Source organism: Vombatus ursinus, unplaced genomic scaffold, assembly GCF_900497805.2.
Source record: "Vombatus ursinus unplaced genomic scaffold, bare-nosed wombat genome assembly UNPS02014785.1, whole genome shotgun sequence".
Taxonomy (NCBI): domain Eukaryota; kingdom Metazoa; phylum Chordata; class Mammalia; order Diprotodontia; family Vombatidae; genus Vombatus; species Vombatus ursinus.
This window is the reverse complement of record NW_020954563.1, coordinates 7252263-7269367: the sequence shown is the minus strand read 5'-3', so window position 1 is coordinate 7269367 and position 17105 is coordinate 7252263. Positions and strand designations below refer to the sequence as shown.

Below are 17105 nucleotides of genomic sequence, written 5' to 3'. Positions count from 1 at the left end.
AGGCTCTGGAATTCTCATGCTAACTATATTTATGACAAGTTGTCTAGGTCTAGGTCTCAGTTTCCCCATCTATAAAATGAAAGGATTGGACTAGATAGCCTCCAAGGTCCAGGTCCCTTCTAGCTTTAGCTCTGTGATCCACATAACTATGAAAACCTCGATTTTCTAGATGAGAAATTAAGGCACAGATTTAGATCCCTATGATTTTCCCAGAAGTCATACAGATAGCAAATAAAAGAACTTGGATTCAAACTCATGTTATTTGACATTCTTTTTCCAGGTGAGAAGTGATATAGAGAAGAGCAGGTGTAGATGGCAATCTACAGTGTAGACTCTGCATTGTCATGGTCAAGTCAACAAGCATTTATTAAGTAGCTACTGTGGGCCAGGTGCATGATGTGGGGTATACAAAGAAAGACAAAAACAGTCCCTTCCTTCGAAGAGCTTACAATCTAATGGGAGAGACAACATGTAAACAGCTACATACTTACAAAAGGTAAATGGGACATGTTGGACATGGAAAGGTAGTGTCATTTTTAGGGGATTAAGCCCCTCAGATCCCTCCCTTTGTGGTGTTTTGTTAAATGATCAGCATTTGTCTTAGACGGAAGCAAGTAGATAAATGGAATCTTCTAGCCTCTTTTTAGTTTGACCCTCGGCCCCTTCTTCCTTACACGTGCCAGAACAGGGGCCTGTGAATAGACCTGAGGGATAGGACAAAAGCAAGACCTTGCCAATACACTTATCTTTGTCTTCTTGACTTAAAATTCTGACCAGGACATGCTTGAATAAGCTCGTGGTGTCTCATTGAGTTATTGATGTGCCTTTTTATTTTTTAGACTTATAGGATGTCAGTACTGGAATGGACCTTAGAGAGCTGTCTTCTAGTTCAATTTTATTGTTGTAGAGATGGGGAAACAGCAGTACAGAAAAGGGCAGGAGATTCTTTTCAAGGTCACCTGGCAAATTGGTGACAAAACTAGGACTAGAATCTGGATCTCTCACATCCTAATAAAGGGATATTTCTGCCTCCTACTACAACTTAAAAAAATGTCATTGTTGCTTTCCCAAACTCCTCCCTCCCCACAAGCTTTTTTTTTTTTGTAACGGATAAGTAGGGTCGTTCAAAAAACAAAAGCAAAACAAAACCAGAAACAATGGGCCGTGCCAGAAATATGTGCCTATGTCAGATTTATAGTCTTCTCCCTTTCATGCCAAGAGACAGAAGCACCTACTTTGTGCCTGTCACATATATAGCAGGTACCTAATATATACTTTGGGACTTACTGAGTCACTATTTCTAATCTAAAGTCAGACTTCTGAAGTCCTTCAGTGTCCCCCTCCCCCTTAACCTCATTGTGGTCAGCATGTAAATTATTTTCTTGCTTCTATTTATCTTGCTCTTCATCAATTCATACAAGTCTTCCTAGGATTCTCTGAATTCTTCATATTTGTCATTTCTTATGGTGCAGTAGTATTTCATTATGTTCACAGGCCACAATTTGTTTAGCCATTCAGTCATTGGGCACCAACTGTTTTCTGTTTTTTTTTTTCCTTTGCTATCATAAAAGTTCTACTGTGAATATTGTGGTATGTGTGGAGCCCTTCCTTCTATCTTTTTACCTCCTTGGAATATGAAGGATTAGTAGCAGTATTGCAAAAGCAAAGAGTTAGCATAGTTTGTTGACTTTTTATTTTAATTCTAAATTGTTTTCCAAAATCATTAGACCAATTCACAGTTTAACTAGTGGTGTATTAGTGTCCCTGTCTTCTGTCTTCCATTCTTGTGTTTTGCTGACTTTGCCAATCTGATGGATGTACCTACTGCCTAATCAAAAGGTAAAGGCTTCCATTCCCCCATAACTTCAAGACAATGCAGTATCTTTGGGCCAACGGGAAGAATATAAGCTTTTTGAGGGCAGGGATTATTTTCTGTTTGCTTTTGTATTGTTAGTATCCAACACATAATTTATAATATTTGTGGAATTGAAAAAACACATCACTGTCTCATCCTATATCTTAATTCTTTCAAAAGACCCCTGAAAAGCAAAAGTACTTCTCTGCTAGAATAAACCTTAGATAATGGATTACATCTCTTCCCATTGGTAGCAGAGATATGGGCAACATATAGAAAAGTTATCCATTTAGCAGTCCCCACCTTTCTATTCTCTTTACTGTTTATTAGAAAGAAATACTGACCTCCAGTGATCTCCTTCTCCATACAGATGATCAGGTAGGCGCTGGATGACCACTGGGTAGAGATGTATTAAAAAACATTCCTGAGTCAGGGCTTATATGAGCTGATGTCTGAGGTCTTACTTCTGAGATCCTATTTATGTTAAATAAATTTTAAAGAAGGAATGCTAAAACCACAGAAAGTTAGGTGGCACAGTGGATAGAACCCCAGGCTTGGACTCAGGAAGATCTGAGTTAAAATATGACGTCAGACACTAGCTGTATGACCTTGGGCAAGTTACTTAACCCTGTTTGCCTCAGTTTCCTCATCTGCAAAATAAGTTGGAGAAGGAAATGGCAAACTGCTCCAGTATCTTTTCTAAGAAAACCCTAAATGGGGGTCACAAAGAGTCAGACACAACTGAAATTGATTGAACAATAACAGTGCTAAAACCTTGTAGACATAGGAAGGCCAGATGTTTAGGGGTTAAATGCTATAATGTTACATATTTAAACTGGAATATTAGAATTTTGGAGGTATATTTCTTATGTGTTGAAAAAAGTAGTTCTAACCTATTCTTTTGGATTGATTTTACATGATTTTTCTTTATGTGCCTTACCTTTGAGCCAAAGTAGACAATTAATTACCTGTTCCCTAGATTTAACATTCCATTTTCTGCTTCTGTGACCCCACACAGGCTCCCCCGTGGAAGCCTTGTTTTCCTTCAAGGCTCAGCTCAGGTACCACCTCCAATGGGAGAGCTTTGATGATCCCTTTAGTTATTAACGTTCTCTTTTTCCTCAAATTGGCTTGGATTTCCTTATCTGTGGACATGTTGTATCACCAGGAGAAAGTCAGTTCCTGGAGGACAGGTTCTACTTTACATTTTGTCTTTGTGTTCTTAGTGCAGGAGTTCTTACTTTGGAGTGTTCTCTAGGGTCTGTGGATAGGTTTTAGGGGATCTATGAATGTATCTATCTTGAAAAATAATGAATATTTATTTTTTACTTATTTTAAAATAAAATTTACTATTTCCTTCAATTAATGGAATAGACAAAAACATTACTCTGAGAAGGGTTTCTGTAGATGTCACGAGACTGCCAGAGGGGTCTGTGACACAAAACAGTTAAGAACCTCTCTAAGAATGGCTATTGTAGTGTTCTGCATATTGTAGGTAATTCACAAATGTTGTTAGATTGGAACCAAGTCTCATGCCTTTCCAGGCTACACTCTGGACGTCCTCTACCGTGGCCAGGAAATCTCTTCATCATCTCATTCACTCCTGCTCTGGAATTTGAACATTGAAAGCAGCTTCTCCCTGCTTCTCCCTCTGATTGGATGGATGTTCCCAGACCTCCATTTAAGGACAGCTCCCGGGGAACTATGTCTTATTTCTCTCCTGGCTGTGTCCCCTTGCTTTCCAGCCTCCTTTTATGTGGCATTTTTCTCCATTAGAATGTAAACTCTTTGAGGACAGGGACTATCTTTCCACCCCACCCCCTCATATTTGTATTCCCACATTTAACAAAGTGCCTGCCAAATAGTAAGCATTTAATAAATACTTGTTCAGGGACTGGCTTGTTGGCCATGTTTACTTTTCCAGGAAAGAGATGGTAGATGAGTCTTCACTTTCTTTGCTCTTTAAGTAATACTTGAGTTAATTGTTGTTTGTCCAATGAATTTGAACAAATGGAGTTAATGAATAAAAGCAGGATGATATATTGAAGAGCATTCATTGGACTTAGAATACCTATCTATATAGCTGTCATCTTGGATACTTAGAAGCTGTTTGACCATGAAAAAGTCACCTGACTTTTCATTCTCACATTCTTCATCTGTAAAAATGAGTAAATTCTACTTTTAAGCACTTGGTAAACCTTAAGGGACCATATCAAAGTGAGTTGATATCATTATTATAAGGTACCCAGAGGCAGGGTCTGTATAATTTTTAAATCTTTGTAACCTGATCCCTGGGAACAATGTCACGTATTAAGTAGGAGCTTAATAAATTTCTGTTGCCGTATAACCCTACTGTGATATTGAGGGTAGGGTAAGAGAAGCCCTGGATTTCAAGTCAAGAAACTTCGATGTGAATCTTTTACTAGCTGTATGGCCTTGAATAAGTCACAACCTTCCCAGTCCTCTATTTATTCATCTGTAGAATGGTTATTACTACTAATACTTACCTCAAAGAATTATGGCCGGAATCAAATGAGGCAATTCACATAGAGTGCTTTATAAATCACAGAGTGCTATATGAATGTCAGCTATTAATACTAGTATTAGTTGAATGAATGTACAGCCTATGGCTGTCCACTGAGCAGAACTCGTTCCAGTATTTATCTGGGCCATCTGGAGTCTGTCACATACCTGGAGCTTGTTTTAAATGGAAATATAAGCCACAGTCAGTTAGAACTTAAGCCTTTCCAAACCCAGTCTTCTGTGAATTGTAAGAGGCCAGTGGAGAAATACATTTGTAGCCAGACTTGGCAGCAGTATGAGAAATGAGAAGTAAGAAGGCCAGGCAGACTGTATTTGATTAAAAAAAAAAAAACAACAATTCTGCCTGGTTGCTGAAACTGTCAGATGGCAGCCTCTCCCACTTCTTCTGATGCTGGTCTCTACTTTTCCTTCATGTACACAGGTAAACAAGCATATGTCTTCCAGGATTTTGATTGAAAAAAAATCTGCTATGGTTTTGGTGACTCATTAACTTATGCTGCTTTTGATCTGTCCTCCAAATGAGAGACTGACTGAAGGAGAAGGGACCTTACCTTGGGATACAAGAGATATAAGTTCTTCTCTGGGTTTTGTTAGGAATTTGCCTTGTGACCTTGGGCAAATAATATCCCCTCTGGACTATAGTTTACTCCTTGGCAAAATTAGGGGATTGGACCCTATGATCTTTAAGATTCCTCCCAGCTATGACAATCTACAGCTATTTTACAAGGGATAAAAATGGCCCCAAACTAAGCCCGAGGCAACCTCAGAAGTATAGCTGGGAGATGATGGATGTTCATTCTATATTCATTCAATAGGTATTTATTTATATTTTATTTTGCTTCTCTTCTCTTTTTTTGGCATGCAGTGTTTATTCTAAAGTTAGTAACCCATCATCCAGAACAAACATTCCAATAAAAAAATTAAAAAAGTTATTGCACATAAGCCATAAACTTCAAATTATTTACAACTTGTTTAAAAATGTGTATATTAAATTAAAATAATAGAAATGTGTTGTTTACTTCCATTTTATTTTTATTTTCTTTTTTTCCATTCTTAAAAAATTGCTTGCATTCAGCAAGCATTTATTAAATGCCTACTGGGTCCAGAATGTTGTGCTGGGTACTGGGGGAAGATATATGATCCTTGCCTTCAGGGAACTCAAAGTCAAGTGTATATTGGCTTTAAAAGTTTTCTTCGGGCTGATATCTTTTTAGTCAATATCTGCCCTCCAATTTTCCAATTCTCTTCAGAGGTTGGATTTATGGTTGCAGGCCATCATTTCAGACTAGCCTATTAATGTCAGCTTTACCTTCTGAACAGAGATGATACTAGTGACTGTCCTGGATTAAATGTCTAGCTACTCATGGTACAAGGAATTTTAACAGTGTTAAAATTAACAAACTAGTGTGTGTAAGTTATTTTTGGAGGGCATCAGAGCCTCTAGAGTAGAACAATTCTCACCTCCCAACTGACAGTGACCCTAGGGCAAAGGTATGAGATGCCTGTTCCCATGTCAATCCATTATATCTTTAAATATTTGTTCAAGGGAGTATTTCATGTTTTCCATGTTCCTATATTTGCTGGCTACAGTGATTCCTATCTAGATGACCTAAAACCTAGAATGATTTTGGAGCCATAAAGCACTATGTGAGGGCTTGCCTGCCCTAACCCAGGAGTATATACTTGAGCTCAAATAATGGGGTTGCATGTTGTGGGTGATGCCAAATGCCAAATTTCATCCTGCACAGGATGCTTTATCGATTATCTAAATGACCCCACAGTCTTTCTAGGTGGTGGCTGATAGTCCCAGAATTGAGTTTTCTGCTCTGGAATTTGTTAAGCTTTCTATTTCATTTGGCCATGGCTTGTGATGCCATAACTAGATGACTGGTTCATTTTGTGAGTACATTTGTTTACAGCTGGTTTTCAGAGAATTTTCTTTCTCTTTTTCTCCCATGGGTCTCTTTTCCTTCCATGTTTTCCTCCCTCTTGTCTTCCTTCTTTTTGTCCCTCCCTCCTTTTCTCCTTTGCTTTTTGGTGGTCTCCAGGTTCCTTCATGATGGTGAACAGCTCTGGGCGGGCATCTGGACAAAAAGCTCACTTGCTTTTGCCGACCTTGAAGGAGAATGATACGCACTGTGTCGATTTCCATTACTACTTATCTAGCAGAGACCGGTCCAGCCCTGGATCACTGAATGTTTATGTGAAAGTTAATGGAGGACCCCAGGGTAACCCCATCTGGAACGTGTCAGGGATTGTGACAGAAGGCTGGGTGAAGGCGGAGTTGGCCATCAGCACCTTTTGGCCACATTTCTATCAGGTATTGATTATATTTATAATCCCTCTTTCTCTCATTTTTCTGTCCTCTTCTCCTCCTTTTTCCTGATCTCCTATACCCCATTTAGAAGTACACAATATTAGATATGAAGAGGACCTTAGAGATTATCTTGTGCATTATCTTATTTTTTACAGATGAGAAAACTGAGGCTCAGAAACAGAAGGAATTTGCCTAAAGTCATACAGGAAGTCAATGACAGAGCTAAGTCTAGAACCCAGATTTCCTGTCTCTCAGATCACAGTGACTTTGACTATACTCGCTACCTTTTACTAGCCTAGTTTGCTTCAGGAGGCTCTGCTTTTAGGGGTGTCAGGTATTCTGATGTCACACCGAAGTTAGACCACCACTACTGAGTTTGTTAGAGCACATAAACATTTCGAGAATGTAGCCCAGAGAGTGCTATGGGAGTGCTTGGTGTTAATGAACCCTCAGGGGCTATTCTGGCCTCAAGGAATTACACATGCAGTGTCTCCATTGCAGGCCAGTACTGCTTGCTAAGGAGAAGCCCTAATAGTTTTCATGGTGGGAAGTGAGTCTGAATTGCTTTCTGGAAGTTAAGTTACAAGTTTGCATCTGGATAAAACTGGGGACAATTTTATTTAATTGGATTCAATAATTATTAAGGACCTGCTATGTGCAAAACACTCAGGGTTGTTGTAAGGATCAAATGGGAAGATATTAAAAAAAACCAGTGCCTGACACATATGCTAAGGGAGGGAAAGTAACCGGCCCAAGTTTGCCTAGTTAGTAAGTACTAGAGTTAAGATATGAAAACATCACCACCACCTCCACCACCATCATCACCACCACCACTAGTTCTTGTGGCTCAAAATTCAGTATTCTTTCCGTTATACCTCCTCTACCAATGTGGACTGACACATGCTTTGTAACTTATAGTCTTAGACAATTGTTTGAGGCACGAAGAAGGCAGATGACTTTCTCCACATTAGCATGTATCAGATATGGGGCTTAACACCCGAGTCTTGCTAACTGAGTCAGTGCTCTGTCCACTGTGAAATGCTGCCTTTATCGCTAAACCAGAATTTGTCTCTCTGTAACTTTTATCCTTTAGGCATATGTCTTCCTTCTCCTCAGGTAAACAAAATAAGTCTTATCTCCTTTCAATATGATATTTGAACTTTAGATATTTGAAGTCAGCAATATGTTCCCAACAAAAATCTCCAGACTGAATGTCCTCAAGCCTCATAGTTACGATAAAAACAATACCATATTTTATTGCATAGCGTTTTCCAAATTATCTGGGATGTTATAGTGGACATTGATACTTTAGATAGGGTTAAACTAAACCAATTCACATTAACATGAGTTGGCAGCAATTTTTTTTTTTTACCACTTTTTAAACCCATTATTCCAACGAGCCTTTACTCCTTAAAGCTCATAGGAGCAATCAAATAAGCAAAGAGAGACACTCAGAACTTGAGGGTTTTTTCTCCTTTTCCTTGGGCTTGCTCCTTCTAAGCTTTTCTCCCAGGCTCATAGCCCCTGCCCCTTGAACAAACAGTAGCCTGTGCTGTTTGCTGCAGGTGGGGAGTGGTCCATGGTAAAGAATTTGTGTTTTCCCTCCCTATGGTAGTTTTTTGATTGGGAGACAGGTCTCTTCCATCTCTGAAATTCCTTGATGTTGTAAGATCCTGCCCTGTCCAGCTCTGCCCATACAGTGTGCACATGGAAATTGTATTTAAACAGGCTGCCCACATGGATCAGTCCATCAGCTGAGGTTTTGAGCACATTGCTTGTCAAGTTGCCCAGTTTCTTTCCTCCATTCCTCCAAAATACACCTATTGAATGCCTTCTCTGCAAGCCGATTCTCTCCCCTGCTAGCTTACATTGGCATTCCAGTGATCAATAGGTCAGTGCACACTCACTCTCATTTTTCCACTTGTCTTTGTTAGAGTCTCGTTTTGTCTCTTTCCCTCTGCTCTCTGTAGCTAGAAGTATAGATGCATCTCCAACAGCAGTTCAGAAATGCACCAGATGCATACACATATCAAATAACGGGCAAAGAAAGAAAGAGAAAGTGATATGTCTGTGGGATAAGAAGGAAGGGAAAACGAAGGCAGAGCTGGTTTGTGGCTTTCCAAGCTGCTGAGCCATAATCCTGCCATGTGTGGCTCAAGGAAGTAAATCAGGTTTAGGATTTCAGGGATTCCTTGCATTGGTTCTGGATGGTTTATGTATTCAGTTATTAAAGCTATATTTCAAACTCCTAAAATTGACTTTCAGCTCCATAACACTGCCGGAATTTCATTTGGCTTATTAGTGTGTTTTTCTGGCTGGACTAATTTAGCACAGGCCTGGTAATTCCTGGCATTTTAAACATACCCCTCTTTGCAGTTGCCTGATTTAAGTAAAGCCACATCTTATTAAATGCTGGTTAAGCAGTGCTTTGGGCTTTGGGGCCATTCCAGGTGATAGTCATTATATTTAACATTTTTAATGATTCTGAACTTGTCTTTCTCAAGATTTACCCACCCAAAAATACTTTATTAATTTTGCAGCCACCTGTCTCATGCTTCCTCACTTGCCCATTTTAAATGGCTTCCCACAGCACTGTCTTTAATTGCTACAAGTACTGTATAGGATGGGCTCACCTGCTTCTCATTAACAGCATCAGTTTGCTTTTTCCTTGTTAAACTGAATGGTAGTAACAAAATGGTGAAAGATAGAGTGTCCATCACTGTGTAGAGAGAGCGGTGGGTCATACACAACAAAGGAAAGTCTGAATCACCTGCAATATTTGATCCGGGGAAATTCTGGTTGATAGAGGGCCAACCCACAGATCTTCCTCAAATGTTTCAGTTCAATTCATTTCAGTTCCACAAACATATGTTAAACACTAGTTCTGTGCAGGGCATTGTAATAGGTATTGAGGTTAGAGTGATAAAAATGGAACAGTTCCCAACCTCAGGGAACTTATAACCTGTAAGGAAGCAAGCAGGTTGTTCCTAAGACCCAATATCTTGCATTAACAGAATATGGAAACCTTGATGGGACTAGAAGGGATGCTCTCTACTGATCATCTAGCCTAACCCTCTCAATCTATAGAAGTGGAAACAGGCCAAAGAACGTTAAGTGACTTACCTGAGGTCACATAAGTAGTGAAGAGCAGAGCTAACATTTGAATGCAGCTTCTCTGACTCTAAATCCAATGTTTTTTTCTGTGATTCCACAGTATGTCTCAGTAAGAATCACAGAATCTTAGAGGTGGAAGGAACCATAAAGTGCTTGAGTCATGTGATACTAGTAATTAATAACCAGCAGTTATGACACTTTAAGGTTTAAGAGGCTTTACATATGTTGTCTCATTTGAACCTCATAATAATCCTGTGAGGTTTATTATTTTGGGCTTTTATTTTCCACATTTTGCTGTTGAGAAAACTAAGGCTGAGAGGTGTTACATGGCCACATGGCTGAAAAATGTCTGGAGAAGGATTTGAAATAAAATCTTCTTGACTCCAAATCCTTTACTACAATCCTAGAATATAGAACGAGAGTGGGCCCTGGAGATCGTTTAGTCCAACCTTCTCATTTGGGTATGAGGAAACTAGATTTGGCGAGTTAAGCATTTTGCTCAAGGTTACAACGTTGTTGAGTTGTTTCAGTCATGTCTGACTCTTCATAACCTCTTTTTGGGGTTTCCTTGGCAAAGATACTGGGATGGTTTGCATTTCTTTCTCCAGTTCATCTTACAGATGAGGAACTGAGGCAAACAGGGTTAAGTGACTTGCCCAGGGTCACACAGCTAGTAAGTGTCTGAGGTCAGATTTGAACTGAGGAAGATGAGTCTTCCTCACGGTAGGCCTGGCACCCTATCTACTTTGTCACCTAGCTGCCCCAAGGTTACAATAGTCAGAATTCAAACCAAGTCCTTCGGACTCTAATACGAGTACTCTTTCCAATTCACCTTGCTATAGAATCTCCTGTTCTTTGTTATGCTAATAATCATACTACACGTCTACATGTGCTTTACAATACTTTAAAGTAGTACATGTGCTTTAAAACACTCTCACACCCATTATTTCATTGGCTCCTTGCTGTAATCCTTTGGGATAGGTAATGTACCTGTTATTATCCATATTTAACAGATGAGGAAAGTGACACTGAAAGATGTTAAGTGTCTGACTTGACATAACAAAGCCCATTATTAAGGGCAGCTGGAACTTTAATCAGGGTCTTACTGATTCCTCACTCAGTATTCTTTCTACTACACGCTGTCCTAATGCTGAATTAAAGTTAAAAAACTTCCATTACTAGATTTAGAAGATGTAGGAAAATGGGCTAAAGCCATAGGGATCTAGGTGTTACAGTGAGCACAGCACAGGCTATGGAGTAAGAAAGACTTGAGTATGGATTCTGCTTAGGTACTTTTTAGCTTTGTGGCAAGTCACTGGACTTTGTTTCATTTTTTGTATTGGTCAAGTCATGTCAGCAAACATTTTGCCTTACACATAGTATGCACTTAAAAATGCTTGTTAATTAAATGATTAATTGATTTGTTCAGTTTCAGTTTCCTCATCTATAAAATAAAGGGATTGCATTTGATGGCCTGTAAAGTCCCTTCTTGCTCTAAACATATGGTCCTCTAATCTTGGAGCATAAGCAATTCTTTTTTTTTTTTTTGGTCTCTTTTCCCTTTTCCTTCAAAGAACAGTGTAACAAAACATCTGGTTAATTGAGGGTTTGGTGAGTTGAGATTTTTCTCTTCTGGACATGACTGAATGAATGAATGCGTACAACAGTGGTTGCTGGATGGAGAAAACATGGCACTTTTTCTAATGGGTTCAATAAATCTTAGTGTTGTATTGGTTTGTCGAGACATGATTTCTTATAAATGTGTAGTTTTAAAGATGACTTTTTATACCTCACGTAAGCTGTGTTTGGGTGTTTCTAAACACCATAATAGAGGTGTGCACTGTGTGCAGAGTGCAGAGAGTGCAGAAGGAGGAGGAATGGATGAATTGATCCTTTGTGGAACATGGTCCTTCCAAAGTGCTAGAGGCAGTATCTGCTTGTGTCACTTTCTGGGCTGAAAGCAATTTGTCATTCTTTCACATTGAAATTTCATTTTGAAAATACTAAAGAGACACAGTCAGAATCCAGAAATCACAAAGGGAGACGAATCATTGAAGAATAAAAATTGGTTGATAAGATCAGACACTCCATATCTAGGCAATTCATGATGCCCCACGAAGACATGTACCTTGATAGGAGTCTATGCCATATGAAGATTGGCCTAAGAAATAGGGATGTTGAATCTGGAGAAAAAGATTCAGGGAAGATATAATAACTACCTTTAAATTTATGAAGATCTGTTAGGTGGAAGAAGGGATTGAATTTGATCTGTCTGGCTCTAGAGGGAAGAACAAGGAGCTTTGGGTAGAGGTTATAAAGATGCACTTTTATACTTGTCCCAAAAACTCCCTAATAATTAGGGCTATCTAAAAGTGGAATGGATTGCCTTGGAAGGTAATGGGTTCACCCTCATTGGAAGTCTTCAAGTAGAGGCTGAATTCTGTGATTTCATAATATCTGTATAGAGTGTGTGTTAAAATAGATGACTTGAATCCTATAACAAGCTTGACAGTTGAAGAATTTTTGAAAGAGTAGGAATTACTGATCACTTCATAGTTAATACCTATCTGAACAAGATTTAATAGTCTTTCATTTTATTCCTTTTCTTTTTAAATTTTTATTTATTTTATTTTTAATTTATGGGTTAAACAAGCATTTCCATAACATAATATGATAAAAATTGCATATGAAACTGCAAATCTATTATGTACAACTTGTTATTCCTTTTAAAGTCATCACATACATTTCTTTTTTCCTCTTTCCCACCTTTTTTTCTTCCCTTCCCTCCTTCCACCCTAGAGATGGCTACCATTAGACACAAATAAATGAGGCTGAAGGAAAAATTAATTTAGACTTCCCAAGTTTTCTAGATTCAAGCTATTGGGCATTAAAAGGCTAAGATCTAGTGCTGGGACTTTTGGAGATCTACTAGTGGTTACTTGAAGCAAATCAAGCGTAAAAGTTGTTTCTATTCTGTTTATAAAGATCATTTCTGTTATGTCTAGAAACTATCCCCAAGTAGTTCCCTTATTGGTAATAGGATACAATTAATTGACTTGATGACTTAATAGAAATGCCAAAGCTGTACTTCTACTCAAGAGAATAGAAAGTAGCAAAGGGGAAGTCCATAAAGGGAACGTCAGTTAGCTACCATGTTTATGTCTCCTGGCCTGGTCTTTGGAAAATCAGGCAAAGGAAGTTCAAGAGAGCCAGGGTATTTTTTATTTTCTAAGCAGATATCAATAGAAATCATGGTTGGTTAGAAGGTATTTGGGGGTTGTAATGGTACAAGAGGAAGAGAAATCTCTTACTTAAACATTATAAACAGTGGGCCAGACAATGCTTTCTGTGTCTTTAGAACATTTTCTAAGTTGTGCTTCAGGTAAAGGACAAGGGAAGCAACAGTATCAGCCTTCTGTGTCCTAGTCAATGGCTCTATAACTCATACATATATAGCCCTTTGAAGTTTAAAAAAGTACTTCCTCACATTAACCTCATGAGGCAGGTAGTGCAAATATTATTTCTGCTCAACAAATGAGGACAATAAGGCTTAGAGAAGCTAAAACAACTTGCTCCAAATCACATAATTATCAAGGGTCAGATCAAAGGTTTGAGTCTAGATTTCTTGACTAACATTCAGTGTTCTTTAACTACATTACATCACCCCTCATCAGATCATATCTAGAAGTCTCAGGTCCAGATGCCATATTTTAGGAAGTGTAGTGGTAAGCTGATATTCATCTGGAGGAAGGTGGCCATGATGGTGAAAGACCTTGGAACTATGCCATTGGAGGCTCAGATAAAGGAACTAGAATAAAGGAGACTTGGGGGAATTGGTAGTACATAGTTGTCTTCTAACATGTGGATGAAAGATTACATAGTGTATTTGGTCATAGATGGCTGAACTAGAGCCAATGTGGATGAAAGATTACATAGTGTATTTGGTCATAGATGGCTGAACTACAGCCAAATTTTAGTAAATGTTAAAGGATGATGGATCTCAGTTCAATCTAAGAAAGAACTTAAGTTCTTGAACCTTAGTTCATTCCGGGTTATACATGATCATTATAGATATCCAATTCTATAGCTTTCATTGTTTGCAAGTGGCCTGCAAGGGTGCTTCAGGTCTTTTCTTCTTCACTGAGAGGTCACCTGTGTTTGCAGTATTGCCTCAAACCTTTGAAGTTCATTCAAGATCACAAGCAAACTTTTTTTTTGTCATTTTGCCCAACCTAGTTCAAGCCTTCATCATCTCTTGCCTCAAGTGTTGCAATAGCCATCTAGTTGGTCTTTCTGCTTCAAGTCTTTCCTGATTCCAGTCCATCCTCCAACCAAAGTGATTTTCTTAAAGCATAGATCTGGCCATGTCACACCACCCTCATTCCCACCCTGAACTCCAATGACTTTCTATTACATCCATGATCAAATATTTGTTATTGTTCGGTTGTTTCAGTTGTATCTGACTCTTCTTTTTTTGATCTATCAAAGGCTTTTAACTTTTTTCAAAGAATTTTCACATACAATATATTATTATCTCATTCCCTTGTTTCCCCTTAAAACTGGGACATTAATAGAATCTAGCCTTTCATGGAGATTGTATTTGTGAGAAAAGAATGTTTTGTGTTTCTCAGATATTATGTCCCTCCTCCATCCTAAAGTAAAGGGCCCTAAATGTCTAGTCTGCCCTGAGGCCTCATAATACACATTATAGAAATTAGTTGAATTATCCCTTGTTTTTCTTTTAGCCTTATGGGGAATGGGTGTTTTTTACTTAAAACTTCTAGAAGGGATGGAGAAATTGACAGAGTTAGGCATTGTTCCAGACTGAACTTCTCCACATGAGGGCAACTGCTTTCACCACAGATACACAGCAGGCTTTCTATTTCCATTCATGTCTTCAGACCTTGCCTGCCTCCTCTTCCATACCTTATACACTTACATTCTACTCTTTCCATGAAATATTCTGGTTTAAAGGCAGTGTACTTCAGAACAAGGAATGATGAGATTCACAGCAGGACATCATTATTAAGTTGAAAGACAACATCCAACAGTAGATAGATAATCACTGCCTCCAAGGCTGGAGAATCTGGAATCAGGTCCCATATCTGACCCTTCCTGGGCAAGTCCTTTCACTTTGAGGCTACTCTTTTTTAAACTTACTTAGTATATTATTTTTGCCCAGTTACATGTAAAAACAATTTTAACTTTTGTTTTTAAAACTTTGAATTCCAAATTCTCTCCCTTCCTCCATCCCACCCTACCCCCTATTGAGAAGGCATGCAATTCAATATACATTATGCATGTGTAGTCATGCAAAACATTTCTGTATTAGTCATGTTGTGAAAGAAAATATAGACCAAAAAATGAAGAAAAATAAGATTAAAAAGTATGCTTCAATCTATATTCAGACACCATCATTTTTCATCATGAGTTCTTCAGAGTCGTCTTGGATTGTTATGTTGCTAAGAATAGCTAAGTCATTCACAACTGATCATCTTACAATATTGCTGTTACTTTGTACACAATCCATTTCACTTTGCATCAGCTCATGTAAGTCTTTCCAGGTTTTTCTCAGAGCATCCTTCTCATCATTTCTTACGGCACAATAATGTTCAATCATAATCACATACCACAATTTTGTAAGCCATTCTCCAGTTCCAATTCTTTGCCACTAGAAAAGAGCTGCTATAAATATTTTGTATATATAGGTCGTTTTCCTTTTTGTCTTTTCTTAATCTCTTTTGGGATACAGACCCTAATAGTGGTATTGCTAGGTCAAAGGATATGCATAGTTTTATAGCCCTTTGGATATAGTTCTAAATTGTTCCATAGAATGGTTGAATCAGTTCACAACTCCACCAACAGTGCATTAATGTCTCATTTTACCTGCATCTCTTCTACTATTTGTCATATTCCTTTTCTGTCCTATAGTCAATCTAATAGGTATGAGGTAGTACTTCAGAATTATTTTAATTTGCATTTCTCCAAGCAATAGTGAGTTAGAGCATTTTTTCATATGCTATAGATAGCTTTGATTACTTCATCCGAAAACTGTTCATATCTTTTGATCATTTATCATTTGGGAAATTGTTCTTATTTTCATAAACAGAAATGAGAAATGAGACCTTTATTAGAGAAACTTGCTTCAACATTTTTTTCACAGTTATTATTGCTAACTGTATTTCCCTCCATCCTATTTCTTTCTACCCTGCTTATTATATTCTCTCTCTCTTGTTTTACCCTGTCCTTCCTCAAAAGCATTTTGCTTCTGACTGCTCCCTACCCCCAATCTGCCCTCCCTTCTATCACCCCCTCTCTTATCCCTTTTCCCTCCTACTTTCTTGTAGATACCTTTTTATACCCAATTGAGTATGTATGTTATTCCCTCTTTGAGCCAATTCTGATGAGAGTAAGGTTCACTCACTCTCCCTCACCTCCCTCCTTTCCTGCTCCACTGTAAAAGATTTTTCTTGCCTCTTTCATTTGAGATAACTTACCCCATTCTACCTCTCCCTTTCCCTTTCTTCCAGTACATTCCTCTCTCACCCCTTAATTTTATTTTTTAAATATCATCCCTTCAATTCAACATCACCCCTGTGCCATCTTGTCTATACATATTCCATCTAACTGCCCTAATAATGAAAATATTTTCATGAGTTACAGGTTATCATCTTTCCATGTAGGAATATAAACCATTTAACCTTATTAAATCCCTTATAATTTCCCTTTCCTGTTTACCTTTTTATACTTCTCTTGAGTTTTGTGTTTGAAAGTCAGATTTTCTCTTGAGCTTTGTTCTTTTCATCAAGAATGCTTGAAAGTTCTCTCATTGAATGCCCATTTTTCCCCTTGAAGGATTATACTCAGTTTTGCTGGGTAGGTGATTCTTGGTTATAATCCTAGCTTCTTTGCCCTCCAGAATATCATATTCTAAGCTCTCCAGTCCTTTAAGGTAGAAGGTGCTAAACCTTGTGTTATCCTGACTGTGACTCCATGATGCTTGAATTGTTTTTTTCTATCTGCTTGCAATATTTTTTCCCTGACCTGGGAACTCTGGAATTTGGTTAAAATATTCCTGGAATTATTTCAGCCCACAGACATCAAAGGGTTGAACTGGGATGTCTTTCAGGAGGTGATCAATGGATTCTTTCATTTTCTATTTTCCCCTCTCATCTAGAATAACAGGACAGTTTTCCATAGTATTTTCTTGAAAGATGATGTCTAGGTCCCCTTTATTTGACCATGGCTTTCAGGTAGTCCAATAATTCTTAAATT

At 38.3% G+C, this 17105-nt stretch overlaps 1 protein-coding gene across 1 annotated transcript in view; it reads left to right on the top strand.

Annotated features, from left to right (window-relative positions):
• PTPRT (protein tyrosine phosphatase, receptor type T) overlaps nt 1–17105 on the top strand; it is an 885105-nt gene that overhangs the window by 113896 nt on the left and 754104 nt on the right. Inside the window, exon 2 of the mRNA XM_027867127.1 lies at nt 6448–6719. Coding sequence (XP_027722928.1) covers nt 6448–6719 — 272 coding nt within the window. The remainder of the gene's footprint in view (nt 1–6447; nt 6720–17105) is intronic.